Here is a 20,655-nt window from a genome sequence, read left to right as displayed (position 1 = left end):
CGACCAGTCTGGATTATAAAATCATTATTATGGACAGTAATAAAACGTACTGCCCTAATATCATATATTTGCATATAAAATAGGTCAGATGTACCGAAGGTTGCGGTCTAGAAAGTTATGTGCCAAAGTGATGTTGTTAAACACATTATAACGGAAGGGGATAAATAGTGGGTCAAAGTAAATGGATCAAAGTTAATACTCTTAAATACTCAAAGTTTGTTTCAAAAACTGAGATAGCATTGCTTCTATAAATAGGTTACTAAAAATATTCTTAATAGCATGCAAATTGTGTATTGATAAATGAGTGTAAATTGCATAAGAAACAAAAATTCAATATCAATAAAAACGATAATAGTCAATTTACCTTCTTAGAAGCTGAATACTAACATATACGACATCAAATCTTGTAGTATAAAAATTATAAACATTTGAAAACTTATATTTAATTACTCGTGATAAACTACTATAAATGGGTAACAGTAACATCAGTAAGCGATCAAAAGAACATTTTAAAAACGAATTACTATGTTATACCTCAGCAGCTTGTGTGGCAGCTTTTCGATCGTCCACCTATGTTGCTCGACCCACCTAAGCAAACACCTCTGCACCACAGTCCATTATATAGCATTTGTCAGTTTCGAAAGTCGATTTTGAATATTCATCGATTGGAGATGCAACTTGGCTTCCAGCAATGCTGCAAAAGAATAGAGAACCAAATATTATTATTGAGCATTTTACTAAAAGAAATTTTTCATACCAAGTCCGCAAATTGATTACGGTATGCAATGGTGATTACTTTGATTTGATTACTTACTAACCATTTATGGTAATATGCACATGCTAACTATAAATTAGTATGAATATTAGATAATTCAATATTAAAGTCAAATAAAAACAACAATGACAACTATATACTTAGTATCTAATCATTATGTTGAAATATATGTATGCCGCATAACAATTAACTTAACATGTAAATAAATTACACATAAACATGAAAATAGAAGCAGATGGTGTTAATAGTAGTACCAGCTCGTACGTGTCGAAAAGGCTTTTCTTTTTTCAACTAAGCAACGTAGCAGTTGACCTTCAAGTAAAATATCCAGGCGACAACAACACGTGGCCCATTGAAGTTCATAACCCAACAAAACCTTTTATGAAAGACTGAAAAGTCAAAAATTTCGAGAGCGCAAATCTTCATAGTAAATTGAAAGACCTCTGTTCAACACAACTTCAATGGATTACCTTGTATCTTGAAGCACAACTTCAATGGACTTCTGTTCAACACCGTTATTAACCACTACACGTAATGGCTAAATATCAACCAGCATACCAACAACATCTAAATCTAAATCTAAATCTAAATACATTATAAAACAATAGAATTAATATACGATCAAATATAACTTTTTTCACAAATAAATCAAAAATGTTTGTAGAAATAAGATCAACTATGCAGTGAACAATAAAACAACTATTTCTACATGCATCAAATAACTAAGCTTACAAACCTTAATTGATCCAAAAACATGATAAAGTTATAAGCTTTATTCCAAAACATAAAAAACCAGCTCATACCATTACCCTAATTCAGTATGTTGACTTTGACAATTTTTATTTTTTAAGCTAAACTCTCACAATCCACTATAAAATTCAAATAAAGTAACAAACTTTATCTCATAATTAATTATACCTATGACATAAAAACTATAATTATAATTATTAATTATTAAATCACAAATTCAAAAAAAAGTTAATAAAAGTACCTCCAGCTTAGCTTCTAATCTGACAACATCCTAGATAGAGTCACCCACAACATAACCACAATTAATAACCGGGTCGGATCTTGGAGACAACACACCTCTTGCGTTACTGTATATAAATTATATATTAAAATTTATATATAAATGATAAAATTGTTACGGAGTATTTAAATTTAGTAATAGCATAGTAGAAAATCTATTTGAACCCTAATTGAAATGTATTTGTAGCTGAGAAATCATCGCTGAACATTGAATGGATCGATGATTTAAGTTTGTAGCAGAAGGAACGGAATTGACAATCTGGGCCTCAGTTAAAATTAGGTCAGAATAATAATTAAATAAAATAAAAATGTAAGAAAATTCACCTGATTCTTTGCATACTTCTACAGCTTCTTCATAGCAATGAATGAAAATGACAATCTGGGTACAATCTCAAAATCAAGAATGAAATGAAAGCTAATAACGAAACTCGTGAAACCCTAAATGACTTGCGAAGTTGCAAATGAAAAAAGTTGAATCAATCGGGTGAATGAAGGCAAGTAATCGCGTATTTGTGAACAGGTGAAATAAATTACGAACAGTAAAAGTAATAGAAGATGAGGAAGAAAAAGATTGACCAGTTTTTTAAGTTTTTAGATCTAAATATTTGATTGTAAACAGAGAACTAGGATTTCAGATTTCAAATTTCAAATTTGAAATTTTAAAACCACGTGGGATGGCTGACGTGGTGTATCTATTATATGTATAGGTTTAGTGTGAGGTAAAAAAAATAGCAACAAATAGTAAATAGTGTATATGTATAGGTTTTTTTTGAGACAATTCTCTCTCCTACATGACCCTTAAATGAAGGGTGAATGACATTTGAACAAAAGCTTATAGATTTATATGTATACATAGATAGTAGATAGATATATTAGGTGATTATAGTTGTACTTTTTGGTCATTATTAGGTGATTATATATATTTATGTATACATATAAATTGGTAAGCTTTTGTTCAAATGTCATCAAACCCGTAAATTTCGGTTCATGTAGGAGAGAAGTTTGTCTCACCAAAAACCTATACATATACACTATTTGTTGCTCTTTTTTTTTACCTCACACCAAACCTATACATACAACACCTCATCATCTTATATGGCATCCGAATTTCTTATCAGTTTTTTTTTTTAAATTACCTTTTTGTATAGAAACTGGTGACAAAGTTGTTTTTTTTTCAAAAATACACTCAAGTGCACACACTTACCAACACAACTCTACTTCACACCTCTTTCACATAATTAACCCGCCCATTATACCATTATTTTCAAAATCATATTTGTTAATTTGAATTCAAATTCTCTCTTGGTTGACAAACGAAAAATTTCCAGATTTAATTTTTTCATTCAACTTCAATAATCTTAATGTTTTTTAAATGATATTTTTATAACTTATGTTTCTTTTCATTATAGTTTTAATTGATGGCCACATCCAAGAACATAATTCGGGTTTCAGAGATTGACGGACGGAAAGTTAATTTTACCATAAAAATTAAAGTCGTCCGTCTCCTTCAAAAGCTTGGATATGGTTACGATGAAGGCAAGCCAACTTTGGAGCTAATCGTTTCGGATGAGGAGGTGGGTGTTCATATTTTTATATATATAGATTTCTTAATTCTATTTTCATTTTAGAGTTTTTTTATATCTTCTTTTCTATGTTTATTTTCTCTATATTAGGGCACTAAGATTGTAATCAACATCCGTAACTCCCTTAAGGCCAAATTTGATAACCTCATTAGGGAATGGGGCTTCTTTTGTATTTCTAATGCTGCTGTAGTTGATAGTCCGCTACAATTCCGGACCAAACATATCCAACATGAGTACAGACTCATGTTTACTAAGAAAACAACTGTTGTGCCATTCCCACCAACCGAATGGAGAGGAACTAATGGTTTTAGTTTCATCCCTTTCGATGTTTTGAGATCTAAAGGCCTTAAAGTTGGAGTTTCAGCAGGTTAATAAATGTTTATTATATCAATTTTTTTGAATTTCTTTTTAAATATTTATTTTGCTTTGACTTACAACACTTTATACTGTCATACAATCTTTATTTGTTTGTTTTTTTGTTCCTATATATGTTATTGGACGTGTAGCAAATTATTCTGAAATACAGGAATTTCGAAACACTGGTGAACTTAAGTCCAAGTACATCAATCTTCAGCTCATTGATTTAGAGTAATATTTAACACCTTTTTAGTTTAAACCATTTTCAGAATAAATTGTGTACACATGTTCTTAAAACCATAACACACTTATACATCACCTTTTTTGAGTCATTTTTAAATAGTGGCTTGCAATTGGATGCAACTCTATGGGATCAATTTTCCTTGAATTTCGAAAACCATATGAAAGTTTTGGATGATGATGCTTCGGTAATCTTATTGATTCACTTTGGAGTCACCAAACTGCACCAAGGTTGGTCCTTTTAACCAATAAATATATGGTTTTTTTATATGATGATCTTACTTTTAATTATTAACTTTTATGTAATCTTATTGATTGTGTATACTAAGTTCTTTTTTGTTTAAATACTATACACAAACTGACAGTTTCTACCGACTGGAAAAACACGAACGTTTTGATAGACACGATCATCCGCAAATCATTGAGTTCAGAAAACGGTACATTATTACCAAAAAAATTCACTTCATAATATTAATCAATACTTTATCTATGTTAAATTTAACATATTTCAATATATTTCAATCTAAAAAGGCTAATCTTATTTTCTGTATTAAGAGAGTTGAACCATTTTCAGAAAAAATAAGACAAATTTAGTAGATACTCAATCATTCAAGTAATAAATTGAAATATACATGTTGAAATGCTTCATTTAGTTATCCTACGAAGTATAGTAATAAATTTAAAAACCATTATAAGATAAATAAATCATTCTATTAGTACTCATTAAATGTTATTATTGATAAATGATCTAAAGGTAAATAATTCACTTTGTTGTACATTCCACTTTTTAATTCATAATAATAACATTTAATGAAACATAGTAGTTCGCAAAACAACTAAACCAATTTTCATTTAATGCCCAATCATTTGTTCACTCCTTAAAATGAGTACATTAATTGTGCATTTAAAACAAACATTCTACAACTTATTAGTAAATTTGTATTTGCATTCATCTATTGAACATTGTTTGATACTTCAATTACAATAACTAACTTGCTTACTGTTATCGTAGCCTCACTCAAATCCATTCTTCTGAGGATTCCATTTGTTCGTTAGCTCCTTCGCTGTCAATTTCTTCTGCACGTGATCCAAACTCCTTTTTTAAAAAGGCTCAGTATGTTGGTTTAGATCGCTTGAACCCGTCCATGGTAATCATTTGAATAAATTTTTGTGACCCCATATTTAACCAAACATATATCCAATTTTCAACTTTTTTGTTAAAATTATTGTAGGAAGGCATTTATATTATTCAGGCCACAATCAATACCATTCTTCCCGACGACACTTGGTAATACATTGCCTACAAGAAGTGTAACAAGAGTACTAAACCTGTTATCCCCAACTGTGATCTTACATTGGACGTTGATCAACTTTTAAACTTGGAACCGAAGTGTTACGGTTGTATCAATAAGCTGGATGTGGTAGTGAGGTGAATTACAAAACATTATAAATATATTTGCAAAATATTAGTTTTTCTCTTTAATCATACTTAGTCTGTCTTTAAATTTTTACATACCAGGTTTAAAGTGCCGATTCGTGTAGAAAAACAAACCGGCACATCGTCTTTCACTGTTTTCGAATCTGTTGTGAAGAAGTTCGTTACCCAATCGGCTTATGAGTTAATGAAGGCTTTGTCTGAAGATGATGATTATCCTGAAGAGCTGGAACTTCTTATACAAAAGACCCTTTTATTTAAGATAGATGTTAGTGGTTATAACAAAGAACGTGGAATTCGAAACTACACTGTTAAAGATGCGACCGATGACCCAACATGTTTCGAACTCTATGAGAGTTTCAAGGTAACGTTTAATTCTGTTACATGATTTTGTACCTTGATTCAATATATAAGTTGTTTTATACGCACTCATTGTCTTTTCTTTTTTTTCTTTTTTGTATTTTTATTCATTTTAACTTGCTATTTGTGTGATGTCTAAAATATCAATAGTTTCTTAACCTATCTTTAATATCATTAAGGTCGATCAACAAGTAGTTTTTGAAGATGTTGAGATTGAAGAATCATCTGAGAAACTTACTTCAGTTGGGAATGCATGAATACATTATATAATACTCAGTTCTAAATTTTGTTTATATCACGGTCATTTTTAATAATTATTATTTTGATAACAACTTATAATTTACTTTTGTAGTGTGCCTCTAATGCTTCTGGAAGTCAGACCGTTGATCTCAGTCATGATACCTGTTTCAGCCCACCTCTTAAAAAAATCAAACAAGAAGGAATCAAATCTCCACCATCTGTTAAGTCTTCAACAACCAAGGTTAAATTCTCTGATCGTCCCAAACGTTTACGCTCATCCGATTCATGATTTAAACAACATTCATTTGTTAACAGTTAATTTTGGTTTTCTTCTATGGAATTCCAATGACATGTAAACTATATAATTATGTTTTCCGTGCACTATTTGTCCTCCATATCCACCTTGATATGGATAACAATCTAATTTGTTTTCTTTAAATTTTATTGTGTTTTGTGTTGATGTTTTTTGTGTTGAGGTTTTTATTAAGATTGACCTCTTTTTATAAACGTAACACACTACCGTATTAATTAAAATGTGACTTTTCCTTTTCCTTTATAAAATTAAATTTAGAAGGAAATTAAAGTTATAAATTTTGGAGCATTTATTGTTGTACATACGTGTTAACCTACCAACTCGATTCAGTAGCCCCCAAAATCTACTTTAAACCCTTACTTGTCAGAAAGAAACTTGCATTTTTCAAATACGTAAACATCAACTTCATTTTCCATCCTTTTTTTACTTTTTTCAAATAATACAAAAATGGATCCACTTTCAAAGAATATTCTAGATGTTCTTCGTAATGACATACTTGGTGAAATATTGTCAAGAGTCGGTCAACAATCATCGCTTCACTTGTCTGTTGCCAGATTGGTTTGCAAAGACTTTCTTAAGCAATCCGAACATTATTTGGTTTATCGAAGGCTTTCATTAGATCGGTGGCCTATCTTAGCTTGGGGTATCCCGGAAATGGTCTATCTTCTCCATCGGTGTGTGATAAATAAAAACCCTAATGCTATTTTTCGATTGGGTTTGATAAGTTATTTCAATGGAGTAAACACCTACTTAGGGCTTCGTTATTTAGAAGAAGCATCAAACTATGGTCTTAATCAGGCAGTTTATGTTTATGGTTTGATCATGTTTTCATCTCATGATTTGGAGGAAAAGGATAAGGGTTTAAAAATACTTAATGCAAGATTTCCACCATTGCCGAATTTGGTGGTTTTTGTCAGAATGGATGTTTATGGTTTGTTACAACAATTATGGTGAAGGAACCTCCATCCTTTTGCTAACTTGGCAACCACTTGCCCTATATCCGGTCACGTAGGTTATTTCCCATATGTTCATGGCTTTGAACTCACCATACCAGAGTGTATGTCTTGTTTTTGGGCTTATGAGTTATGTTTGATTATAAATCGATTTAGGTATAATTAAATTTATGTTATTATTATGTGAAAAATCTTTTGTTATTTTGTATCAAAATTACTCATCTATTATTATTATAAATTTTCAGAAGGATATTAGTATAAATGTTTCATTTTTCCTTTAAGTTTGGTATCAATTTAACTGTTATAATATGTTTAATTGATATTAGTATAAATGTTCCATCAAAAACAATTAATTGTTAAATAATGAAATATATAATATGTTTAGAAAATTGGACATTTTTTGACCATTAATTCCTAAAATGTCTCTTCATATAAAATGATTATATGATATTTTACAACTATATTTTTTTTTTAATTTTATAATCATACCATTGGACAAGTGTTGACATATCATGTCAATTTATTAGCCCAAAAACTACTTTAAACCCATCATTTTCACACTAAAACTTGCATTAGTTTCAACTACTTTCATGTTCTACAATACCTATCAATTGTCTACTTCACACAAAGATATCTATTAAAAAAAATTAATACTTTTTGTAAATAATACAACAAATATATGTAATTTAAAAGAATATTCTACAATCCATTTCTCCACCTATGTTGAGTCAAATCTTTTCTAAAAGTGTTAAATATTCGAATTTCCTTTTTATTTAATTTTAAAATAAAACTAAAAAACTTATGTAAAAAATGTTTGCTTTTCAAATAAAAAAATAAAATTACAATTATACTTTAATTATACTTTCCATATTGAGCTTTTTTATAAAAGTATTTGAAAGATGTTTGAGGAAGTAACCATATCATCATTTAACTGCACACGCGTTCCCATACCACGTCGCATCATTAACCCCAAAAAACAACTTTCAAGGCTTACTTTTCAGGCGGCTAAAATATCATCATTCTGATATTACTTTCTGCTGCTACAGAAGGTCAAGGTCTCAAGTACACACCATTCAAAAAAACTTCAACTTTATTTTCCAGATTTTATATCTTTTAAAAAATAATGAAAAAAATTAAAATTAATAAGATCAACAATATTGTCGATCTTCTTCCTGATGATTTGCTTGGTGAAATATTATCAAGAGTCGGACAAAATTCTTCGACTCAATTGGGTGTTGCTCGATTGGTTTGCAAAGCCTTTTATAAGCAATCCCAGCATCCATTGGTTTATCAAAGGCTTTCCTTTGATCGTTTACCTGTAGGGTATTGGGGTATCCCTCAAATGATTTATCTTTACCATCATTGTTTGGTAAATAAAAACCCTAATGCGATTTTTTGCAGGGGTTTGTTAATTTATCTTGATGGAAAATACACCCAAGATGACCTCCGTTATTTAAAACAAGCATCAAACTGCCAATTAGTAGAGGCTGTTTATGTTTATGGTTTGGTTATGTTTGCTTCTCACGATGTAAATGAAAAGGAAATCGGTTTAAAAATTCTTAATCAGACATTCCCACCGATACCGGATTATGTGGTTGCTGTGAGAACAAAGGTTTATGACCTCATACATCAAACCTGGAGAATGAACCACCATCCTTTTGCTGACGTGGAAACAAGGTGCCCTATATCCAGTCACAATGGTTATTTACCAAGAAGAATTGGGTTTGAACTAAAGAAACCAGGATGCATGTCGTGCTTTTGGGCTTATGAGTTGAAGCTTTTTGTAAATCAATATGGTATTAATTAGATTTGTGTTTTTTCCCTATAATTACATTTATGTTAGTATTATGGGAAAAAAAAATTGTAACAACTATGCAAATTACTCCTATAATATTAATATAAATGCCTCTTTATATTATGATATCAGTGTTGGCACATTTCTTCTTCTTAATTTTTTGTCTTTTCAATAAATGTATTACTAACAGCACTATAGTTACTAACCAATTGAGTTAAGTAATGTATAATAAACTACTAAACACTAATAAAAATAGTTATCACTTTATTAGAAATTGTGATTACTTTCAAACCAAATATACCATATTCTAATCCCTACACATTATGGATGTTAGTTCCTGTTACCAATAAAGTCAAGTATAACACAAAATATTTCTTTATCCATTGGTATTTAGTCAATAACCATAATCTCATTTTCAACTTCGAAATTTGAAATTCTGCATCATAACAAACATAATCCTTCATTATCTTTAAAAACCTAAGTTAACAGATAATTTTGGTCAAACTGTATTGTCATGAATAATAACTTCAGAAGATCTTCACGTTTAAATAAATCAAATAAAAATGAGACAAATATTTCGAAACCAGTTACAAATAAACGAAAACAACCTACAAGGATGAATAACTATTTTTATGTTAACGCATCAAATCCAGGTACTACTTACTCTTTTTATTAATCTGAATTTTATAGAAAGTTACTCTTGGCATATATTTTGAGATTTAGTATTCAGCCATATTCACTATACATCAAATATTAACTAATACATGTCTATTATTTTTAGAAATTTCTTCCACGGCAAAGACAATCTGTCATAACCCGACCTTAACCATAAGGACGAATATAATAACATATGATTTCATCGCGAGGTATTGACCTCTATATGCGACGTTTTTCAAAAACTGCATTCGTTTTTACAATACAAACCATAGCTTTTATTACAAATACAAGGTTTAAACAACATAATAATGATTATCGTTTAGCGATAATCTTAGCCTTACAAATTTTACATGTGATGATAACAACATGATTTCCAACGTATTTTACATTACAAATTCTCCGATATGCAGTTTTATTTTTGACACAAATATGCATACTCAAGATCTTGCTTAAATTCAACATGTTGCAGCGGAAGCTTTTAGTTATCACCTGAGAATAAACATGCTTAAAACGTCAACATAAAGTTGGTGAGATATAGGTTTAATGCCGGCAGCATTATAAATATAGACCACAAGATTTCATATATAAACGTTTTAATAAAAAAAATATTCTAAGTTGTTGAGCACTTGATAACCATACTTAACATTTAATCAACGTCGTATATTCCCTTTATTATGAAATCTTACTACACCGTACCAAGTGTTGTCACCGAAACGAAGTACTGTGCAACCGTTGAATACTGGTCGTCCAGTCCGGTTGGGGTTGTCAGGCCCGATAGATCTATCAACAGGATTCGCGTTTACAATACCGCATGTAAATAGTAGTTACCAAGTTACAGGGAGGTATGCCAGTGGTACAAATCAACGTAGAATATATATTTTTAATCACTTGTGTCCATAACGTAAATCATAAAATGCATGTATTCTCATCCCGAAATATTTAGAGTTTGAAAGTGGGACTATATACTCACTTTTGCCTTGAAGATATATAACACGACTTGGTCTCCGATTGATATCACGAACCAAACCATATATATAATATATCAACATATCTTCTTTTCAAGTAATCGTTACATATATATATACTTTTAATACTTTTAATATTTTCTTAGTCCGTAGTTAGCAGTCTGTTATTAATGGTCCACAATTAGTTGCTCAATAAAATAAATAAAGACCCCATCGTATTCGTATTGATCAGAATTAATCTCGACCCATGGTACCATGTTGTAAAATGACGTGTTGCGTACATAAAGTACCGTGTTGTCAAATGACGTGTTGCGTACAATCATGAGGTCTTATGATTAATCTTCTCGTGTTGTTTACGGGTGGTCCTGAAATATATAAAATCAAATCATAAGTAAATATATATAAAATATCATATTAATTAGCAAAGATATAATTAGTTTAGTTTTACTCTAATTAATTTCGTAGCTAAACTAGCTTCGGATACCCGATTTTGTTTTAAAAGTTAAGTTAGAAGGATCTATTTAGTTTGCGAACAGGTTTGAAATCATTCAAACTATGTTCTTGTTGTTAAAAATTTTATAACACGAAATAAGATAGCTATATAAATATGAATCGAATAAGATTATGAATAAGGTTACTACCTCAAGTTACTTGGATAAGGCTACTGGAAAAGATAGGAAATAATCTTGATTAAACTTTCTTATGATGATTATAGGTTGTTCTTGAAGCTAGTTCTTCATGAGTATTTGCTGAGATTGTGAAGAACACTTAGAGTTCCTAAGAGTGTGTTTTTGGTTAGAGAAAAATGGTTACACAAATGAAATGAAAAACCAAGGTGATGGTGATACTTATAGGACAGTCTGGTTGTTGAGGGAACAAGGACAAATTTTTGTGTTGAATTTTTGAGTAATAATGTATGCTAGCTTACAAATAAGATTCCCTCTTATCTAGGGCAGATCTAAGGCTGATAAGGATGTGGATTTGATGTGTATTTACCAATAGTAAATACGTATAGATGCTGGGTATGATACGGTAAAAGAAGCTCAAAACCGGGCTTTTATTTTGGGTCAAACCGGGCCGAAAATAAAATTTTAAGACATTTTTAATAAAGCAATGTTAGCCCAAAAAAAAATTTCCAAGCTGGCCTGGCAGCTCGACCCCAGCCAGGGGCTCTGCCCCTTAGACCCCGCCAGGGGTTGCCACCCTTTGGACCCCGCTTATCGGGGGCGCTGCCCCCGAACCCCCGTCATAATCAAGATAAGTTCAAACAAGTGTGCACTCCACACTTCCCAAACTTGTTCGATATTTATCAAGATTATTTTGGTTACAAATTAAACCCATTATACTTAAATCATATTGGTGACTAAATCACCAACACATTATAGATTGTAAGTATATATGTCAAAGAACGTTACATATAGTTATCGTTTTGAAAACTTAAGTTAGTGGTCTCAAAGTATACTTATAACTCATTGTTGTTAGTTCACAATGAAATGTTAAACCATGCTTAAATCAAGTTAAATATGTATAGATATGTATATATACATAATCGTATAATTATCTTGTGTTATATAGTTCGTGATATCATCGGTCAAATTGGACGGTCAAACGTTGTGTAAAACTCTTTTCAAAAAAAAAAAAAAACATAAGTCTCAACAAATTGGGATTGTTTATCATGTTGGTAAGGTTTGATTTATGTAAATATTAGTCTTATAAGTATAGAACGGTCGAAAAAATCCGGGTCATTACACAATCATTGGTAACATTATGATGAAACACAAAAAACAAAGTACAACAGCAGCAATTGGACAACTATCCTCGCCATCGTGTTCAATTCTAACAGGTGTTTCATGTTATTACAACAAAAGTTTTGTAATGTATGGTGTATATATGAAAATAATATTTATTCTGAATTTCTAAATTCAAATCTTATACATTGGTTATTCAGATATAACCAACACAACTCGATCAAAAGTGGTGACTTCATCTACAACCCAATATACATCAAGTATGCTGAAAGAAAATATTTTTTAACATACGACAAATACAACGGGTGAATGTTCATATAATATTGCAACTCTGGCACCGTTAACACCATCTCTTAGAATATCAAAGGAATCACTTAATAATACTGACAAATGTTACACTTCATCATACAGTGTATCCAAAGGTAATTATTTATGACATATATAATATTCAAACATGTTTTATCTTTTAAAATCTACATACTTACCTTTTTAAGTTGGCATTTTTTAAAGTACGGTCAAAGCGGAATCAAAACAACAAGCATTGGAAGGAAATATTACACCGATACCCTTTGATCTTGACGAAGTAAACACTGATGATCTTCAAAATAAATCATTCAAAGGAACTTCAAAGGGTTGTTCTTATAACTTTTTTTAATTTGTTAAGCTATGTTATATTTTATAAATTAAACCAATAAATTGTTATTTTTGGCAGACTATGTTGATTACGGCAATCTTACTTATATATGTTCCGCTTGTGGTGCTAAATTATGGCATAATACGAAAGTAGGGAAAAAAATACGGTTTCTCCCAGGCATTCTCACTTTGTTGTTTGAAAGGTAAAATAGCGCTGCCCGAATTCAACAAACCTCCTCCTAAACTAATTTGGGATCTATATACTAACAATCATCCCAAGAGTCAACATTTCATTGAGAATGTTCGACAGTACAACATGATTTTTGCATTTACTTTAATGGGTGGCAAGGTGGACGATCGTGTAAACAAAGGTCGTGGCCCTTATACATTTTGTATTCGTGGTCAAAATTGTCACCAATATGGAGGTTTATTACCAACGGATGGTCGAAAACCAAGATTTGGACAATTATACATATATGATACTGTAAATGAAATAAATAACAGGAAAGAAGCAATCAGGTATGATTCGTGTAATTCATATAGCTTAACATCAAATAAACAATGTACTAAATTAATATATGAGAATATTAACATTCATATTTATGATTGGTTGAATTCATAACAGTGGAAAAAACAAAACAAAGCCTTCGTCTTCACGCTATTCACTAGACGAGGATCTCATTCGTCAAATAATGGAAGTTCTCGATGAACATAATCCTCTTGTCAAGACATTTAGGATGGCTCATGACCGGTTTCTAGAAACACCTAATTTTGAAATGAAAATTAAGTCAATTGGTAGACGAACCAAAGATGGATGTAATTATAATCTGCCAACGGTAGACGAAGTAGCAGCACTTATTGTTGGTGATATCAATGTTTCTTTGTATGACGAAAGGGATATTATAATAGACAGTCGTATTGAAGGGTTAAAAAGAATTTTTGAGCTTCACACCGAATATTTAGCCCTACAATATCCACTTCTGTTTATTTATGCAGAAGATGGGTACAAGACAGACATTCTTCATCGTGATGTCGATGAGCATTCCACAAGAGTGAAAAAGAGGGTTACTATGCGTGAATTCTTTGCATATAAACTTCAAGAACGTGTTGTTCCCACACTTGTGCACTTGGGTCGTAAGTTGTACCAACAATTTGTAGTTGATGCTTACACTATGATTGAGGCCGAAAGAATCTCATACATCAGGAAAAATTAGAATATTCTAAGAGCAGATACTTACACAAACTTACTGAATTCAGTGGCGTCAGGTACTTCGGAAAATAGTATGATGGGAAATAGGATAAAACTTCCTTCGTCATTCACAGGGAGTGCTAGATATATGATTGAGAATTATCATGATGCTATGGCACTTTTCGTGTATTTTGCCATCCGGACTTATTTTTAACTTTCACATGTAATCCAAAGTGGCCAGAAATCACAAGAGAATTGGACGAGACCGGTTTTAAACCAGAAGACAAACCATCTTTTTGCGCAAGGATGTTTAAAATGAAGCTCGGTCAACTCATGAAAGATATCAGGAAAAAAATTATTTGGTACTGTTAAAGTAGGTTTGTCTATTACTTTTTAATTAGTTTTTGTATATAATCTTCTGTTAAAATATTTAATTCTATGAAACACCTACATACTAATTGAATAATCATTAATATACAACAAAATTTTAGATTATTCAATAATATAGAACATCCTTATTAATAATTTGTTTCTTTATTTTTTAGAAGTCTATACCGTTGAATTTCAGAAACGTGGTTTGCCTCATGCCCATATCTGCTTATTCCTTGATGAAAGAAACAAAATGCCTCAACCAAAAGATGTAGATCAGTATATATGTGCTGAAATACCGGATGAAATCGAAGAACCAGAACTTTATCAACTCGTGTCAGATTTAATGATTCACGGTCCTTGCGGTGAAAAGAATCCATCGTGCCAGTGCACTGATTCAGACAGAAAATGTACAAAACGGTTTCCAAAACCTTTCTCGGATGTAACAAAAACCGATGAAGACGGTTATCCAATTTACCGAAGAAGGGATGATGGAAGAATGGTAACAAAACAAGGTCATGAATTGGATAACAGAAGTGTGGTAGCTTATAATCCTTACCTCCTTAAAAGGTACCAAGTCCAACTCAATGTTGAGTGGTGTAACCAAGTTGCTTCAATTAGTTATTTGTTCAAATATATCAACAAAGGTAATGATAGGATTACAGCGCAGCTATGTAATGCAGAAACTGATGAAATTCAAGAATACTACGATTGTCGGTATGTTTCATCGTGTGAAGCCGTTTGGAAGATTATGAAGTTCGATATACATCATCATTACCCCAGCGTTATAAGACTACCATTCCATTTGGAGGGACAACAGCAAATCATTTTTGATGAAGAGGAATTAATTGATGAGGTTTTAGAAAAGCCATCAGTCAATACGTCAATGTTCATCGAACGGATGAATTGTAACGCTTCTAACCAAGAAGCACGCGAATTGACTTATGTTGAATTCCCGACAAAGTTCATTGGAATAAAGATAATCGAAGTTGGATTAGGCGTAAAATAAACACCGGTGCAATTGGTCGTATTCATCATGTGGCACCAGCGTCTGGTGATCTTTTTTTTCTTAGAATACTTCTCAACAAGGTTAAAGGTCCAACTTCCTATGAAGATATCCGCACGGTAAATGGTCAGATATTTAATAGCTACAGAGACGCCTGCTACGATTTAGGTTTATTGGATGATGATAAGGAGTATATAGAAGGTATACAAGATGCATTTTTTTTTGGGGAGGGTGGTCATTTCGTCAGAAAATTATTTGCACAGTTACTATTATCTAACACTATGAGTCGGTCGGAAGTTGTATTTGAGAAAACATTTCGATTTTTGTCGGTGGATATCGTTCATCCGCATAGAACAGGTAAGGATATTTAAATTATATTATACTTCAATTGTCATATTGTAGTATATTATTAAATTAAATTTAATTGATTGCAGGGACACAAATTGAGATTGAACTATTAAAAGATTTGACTTTACAAGAGATTGACAAACTACTTCAACGCAATAGTAGTTCATTGAGAAGTTTTAGTTCAATTCCATGCCCATCGAATGATACAAGAAATATTTCAGAAAACCATCTTATTATAGATGAGCTCTCCTACGACAAAATTTCACTTACAAATGAACATTCAGATTTCATTACAAAGTTAACATACGAACAAAAGGAGGCATACGATCAGATAATAAAAGCGGTTAATCACGGCAAAGGAGGTGTGTTCTTTTTGTACGGTTATGGTGGTACTGGAAAAACCTTCCTTTGGAAAACACTCTCAGCTGAATTGCGCAGAAAAGGAGAAATTGTTTTAAATGTTGCGTCAAGTGGGATAGCAGCTTTGCTATTAGCTGGAGGTCGAACGGCGCATTCACGTTTTCACATACCGCTTCATCCTACGGATGAGTCATTTTGTTCTATTTCTCCAAGCAGCAAATTGGGTGAGCTTATTCGGAGAACAAAACTGTTTATTTGGGATGAGGCCCCGATGGTTAACAAGATGTGCATTGAAGCACTGGATCATTCTATGCGTGATATATGTCGTCAATCCAATCCTGACAGTATGGATACTCTCTTTGGGGGTAAAATAGTTGTGTTTGGTGGTGACTTTAGACAAATATTACCGGTTATTCAAAAAGGTAAAAGAGAAGATATAGTAGGTGTATCTCTAAATTCTTCCTATTTGTGGGATTATGTTACTTTTTTAAAACTTACAGTTAACATGAGATTATGTGGTATTGAAACTGATACCAATACTAGAATTTTTGCTCAATGGATACTTGACATAGGCAACGGTGATGTCGGTGAATCTGAAGACGAAGTTTTTGATATTAAAATTCCACAAGATCTTTTGATAACAGATCTTGATGATCCAATTGGTTCGATCATCTCAACTATTTATCCAGATTATCTTTTTAATCTTGGCAATCCAGAATATTATCAGCAACGTGCAATTCTTGCTCCAACTCATGAAGTAGTTAACATCATTAATGATAGAATGATGATGTATTTGGACAGAGAAGAAAGGTCATATTTGAGCTCAGACAGTATATGTGTGTCACAGAGAAACACTGACTTTAATAGTGAACTATACACTACCGATTTCCTAAATAGCATTGAAGTTGGTGGTTTACCAAAGCACAATCTGAGGCTCAAAATTGGTGTACCAGTTATGTTACTTCGAAATATAGATCAGGCAGGAGGTTTGTGTAACTGTACACGTTTACAAATTGTGCACTTAGGAGAAAAAATCATCAAGGAAAAAATTTTAACAGGCTCAAACGTGGGGAAGATTACAGCGTTATCACGTATGCTTATCATACTGACGGACAAGAGAATACCTTTCAAATTCCAAAGAAGACAATATCCGTTGTCGGTTTGCTTTGCAATGAAAATAAATAAAAGTCAAGGACAATCACTATCGCGTGTTGATTTATTTCTTCCAAAACCGGTGTTTAGTCATGGACAACTATACGTTGCACTATCTCGGGTTACTAATCGGGAAGGAATCAAGATATTAATCTTAGACAAGGATAACAAAATTTCCAACACAACAAAAAATGTGGTATACAAAGAAGTCTTGCAACACTTATAGACTTAATTGAAGAAACGTTTTAAAAAAATTTCATTGGTATGATATCTTTGAACTATTATGTATGTATAATGTTTTTTTAGAAATATTTGAATTATGTTACAGTATTATGATTTCCACCAAGTATAATTTTATTTTTAAATATGTTTCATTCATATCAGATATGTGACAAAAATTGTATAAGTTTCTATGTGATGTTACTAATATTATAAGTACGGTATCTTAGAAATAATATGAATTCCAACGTGCAACGCACGGGCTCCAAAACCTAGTATACATACATACATACATACATACATACATACATACATACATACATACATACATACATACAAACAACATACCTACATACCTACGTACATACATACGTACGTACCTACGTACGTACATACGTACATACATACATACATACATACATACATACACATACATACAAACATACATACATAGTTTAATTAAATCGGAAGAAATTCCAATTCTAGTAGTTAGAAAGTAATGAAAAATGCCTTTAAGAAAATGAAAAAGAGGTTTGGGTGAGTTTTGAAGGTATCCCACATCCGGTGGCGAATTCAGGATGAAAATTTAGTGGAGTTTCAATTTTTTTCCTTCCAAACCTAATTATATTTGAGGGTACTTTAGTGGCCGTTTAGCTCCAAAAATCAATACTTTTATATGGGATCCTAACCATCACACCAACCATCACATTTTATATTTGTAATTAATTGCTAATCTCTTTGATTAGTAATTAAGGAGGTTGAGCTAGAAAGTGCACTAGACGGTCATATATTTGTATAAATGTCATTCCAGGTTTTAATCCAAGCAATTATTATTTATTTAATTTAAGTATGTTTTTATTCATTTATTTTTATCTTTATTTTCCTTGTGATTCAATTGCCATGCTAGCGATATTTGAGTGGTTGCTATGGCGGGTGTATGTGTTAAAGTAGTTAATTATTAAATTGATACTGTTGTGGCGGTTAGCCATTGGATAAAAATAAGGAATGTTCGATTTCACGTTTAGTAATCGTTATTTATCCAACTTCTAATGTGGCTTAGAACCTAGTCTTACCCACGAGAGTAGCTAACTCATTACGCTTAGGTTCTTAGTTAATCATGCCTGATAGATTCTATGAACTCGACATGGCCATTATATTCCCGACACCTCGTGTGCTAATAGGAAATAAGGATTATAAGATTAGAGGTAAATTCAACCTGTAAATTAAGCAGCCATTATCTTAGGAAGGATTCCTGAGATAAATACCACTACGGTTTATTCATCTTAATTGCCTGCTACTGAAACGCCTAAACAGACCGGACCTATTACCTTATGAATAGTATGTCTTCTTAGTTTGCTAGAATGAATCACCTAGACGTTCCCTATTTCCTTATCTACTAGTCTGACAACTTAAAGACGTATAATAGGATTAGATAACTCTCTGAATTAAATGACAAATAAGTAGACTAGCATTAATAAACCATGTCAACCTACTCTAGTGAATCCCAAGGACATTTGTAAACTTTGTCATTCAACAATCTATACTCAGATATGAACGTCCGCGTTCGTGATGAGGGAGTAAAACTAGAACAATGGCTGCTCTCCTATCTGAATTGTTAACTGAAAAACAAGTTCTCTCAGTAATAACACTGCAATTCCTCAACCCCAAATGACATACCGGACTATTAGTATTGACCAACACTCAAACCAGAGTCTGGTAGGCTTGTCGAATTGACTCATTCTATAGGATAAAACTACCTCTTCCTTTGCATTTAAAATATTTAACTACCTAGCACCAATACAGATCACTGTCATAGCAGCCATGCCCCTGATCGAAGCATAAATCGCGATACCTCCGCCCTATTTACTTTTATGCATTTTACTTTATTAGTGTAAAAACTAAATCAACCTTCACTATTAAAACTCCCATCTAATTAACCAAAGATTTTTAAGTTACATGTTTTCATATTCTCTGCTTTTTAAAGAACGACCCTAGGTCATACTCCCACTACTACCTTTTAAGATTAGGAGTGACAGTTAGATTTAAGCCTCAACCTTACAGATTATTAAACTACTAGCCAAATATTATTAGGATTATTTTACGCCCAACGACACGTAAAAACTTGACTAACCCGAATGTATCATGGTACTTACCCAGCTTCCCGGAGATGCAAACCGGCAGGAGCAGTGGAAAAGAAGGAGGGAAGCGGTGAAGATGGTAGCGAGCACAATACTAGATCTAGGGTTTTGAGAAGTAGGAGGATAAAAATTTTAGAGAGAGAAGGTGGTGGAGTGTGGCAGAGGAGAAAGAATAAAAAAATAAAAAAAATGAATATATGTATAATATTTAGATAAGGAAATTAATAATTTACGGAGTAATAATTAAACAAAAATGGTAAGAGCTACAGTGTCACATCATGCATAACTGTTTTGCAACCTCTCATAAGACCACTCCCTATGATTCCATTATCCGTCATTACTCGCTAGTTACCTGTAGTTATCCGTAATGGACCATAGGCACAGCTTAGTTACCCATGTTAGGTACCCGCTTTCACCGTGAATTTGGCAAGAGCTCTTAGATATAGTAAGGTCCATTCACCCTTAATTATTTGTATTTGATGCTTTATTGCTTATACATTGTATATAAAAAGAAGTATTGTACAGAGAGTCTTTAGTTATGGGTTAGTTATAGGATTTTGGTGTTGATGTGGCACTGATGTGCAAAGTTAAGAGGATAAATAGTTTAGCCACAATAGGAAGTGGCCTAACCATCTTACAACTTTCCCTAGGTGGTGATTCTTCTTCTGATGAATTGTTTGACGGTGGTAAACCTAAGGTGTCTGATTTTGAATATGAGTTCCCGGTGCTAGGAAATCATAATAAACCTGAGATGTTGCGTGATAAATTGCTTGGGTGTGCGCAGGTTGATA

At 32.1% G+C, this 20,655-nt stretch overlaps 3 protein-coding genes across 3 annotated transcripts; all 3 read left to right on the top strand.

Moving 5' to 3' along the window:
* The first annotated feature begins 3,222 nt into the window (after positions 1 to 3,222).
* LOC139840496 (uncharacterized) lies at positions 3,223 to 6,308 on the top strand. Its single transcript, XM_071830762.1, has 7 exons — positions 3,223 to 3,378; positions 3,478 to 3,754; positions 3,894 to 3,975; positions 4,997 to 5,132; positions 5,217 to 5,272; positions 5,504 to 5,783; positions 6,132 to 6,308. The coding sequence occupies exons 1-7, from the start codon at positions 3,223 to 3,225 to the stop codon at positions 6,306 to 6,308; spliced, it is 1,164 nt and encodes a 387-aa protein (XP_071686863.1).
* A 471-nt stretch (positions 6,309 to 6,779) lies between these two features.
* LOC139840495 (putative F-box protein At1g67623) lies at positions 6,780 to 7,286 on the top strand. The gene has a single exon (XM_071830761.1). The coding sequence runs from the start codon at positions 6,780 to 6,782 to the stop codon at positions 7,284 to 7,286; it is 507 nt and encodes a 168-aa protein (XP_071686862.1).
* A 1,122-nt stretch (positions 7,287 to 8,408) lies between these two features.
* Positions 8,409 to 17,733, top strand: LOC139840494 (uncharacterized). Its single transcript, XM_071830760.1, has 8 exons — positions 8,409 to 9,081; positions 12,651 to 12,710; positions 13,163 to 13,286; positions 13,588 to 13,602; positions 13,709 to 14,217; positions 14,818 to 15,641; positions 15,731 to 15,848; positions 16,082 to 17,733. The coding sequence occupies exons 1-8, from the start codon at positions 8,409 to 8,411 to the stop codon at positions 17,731 to 17,733; spliced, it is 3,975 nt and encodes a 1,324-aa protein (XP_071686861.1).
* Positions 17,734 to 20,655: the final 2,922 nt, after the last annotated feature.

Source organism: Rutidosis leptorrhynchoides, chromosome 4, assembly GCF_046630445.1.
Source record: "Rutidosis leptorrhynchoides isolate AG116_Rl617_1_P2 chromosome 4, CSIRO_AGI_Rlap_v1, whole genome shotgun sequence".
NCBI lineage: Eukaryota > Viridiplantae > Streptophyta > Magnoliopsida > Asterales > Asteraceae > Rutidosis > Rutidosis leptorrhynchoides.
This window is presented reverse-complemented; position numbering and strand designations above follow the sequence as displayed.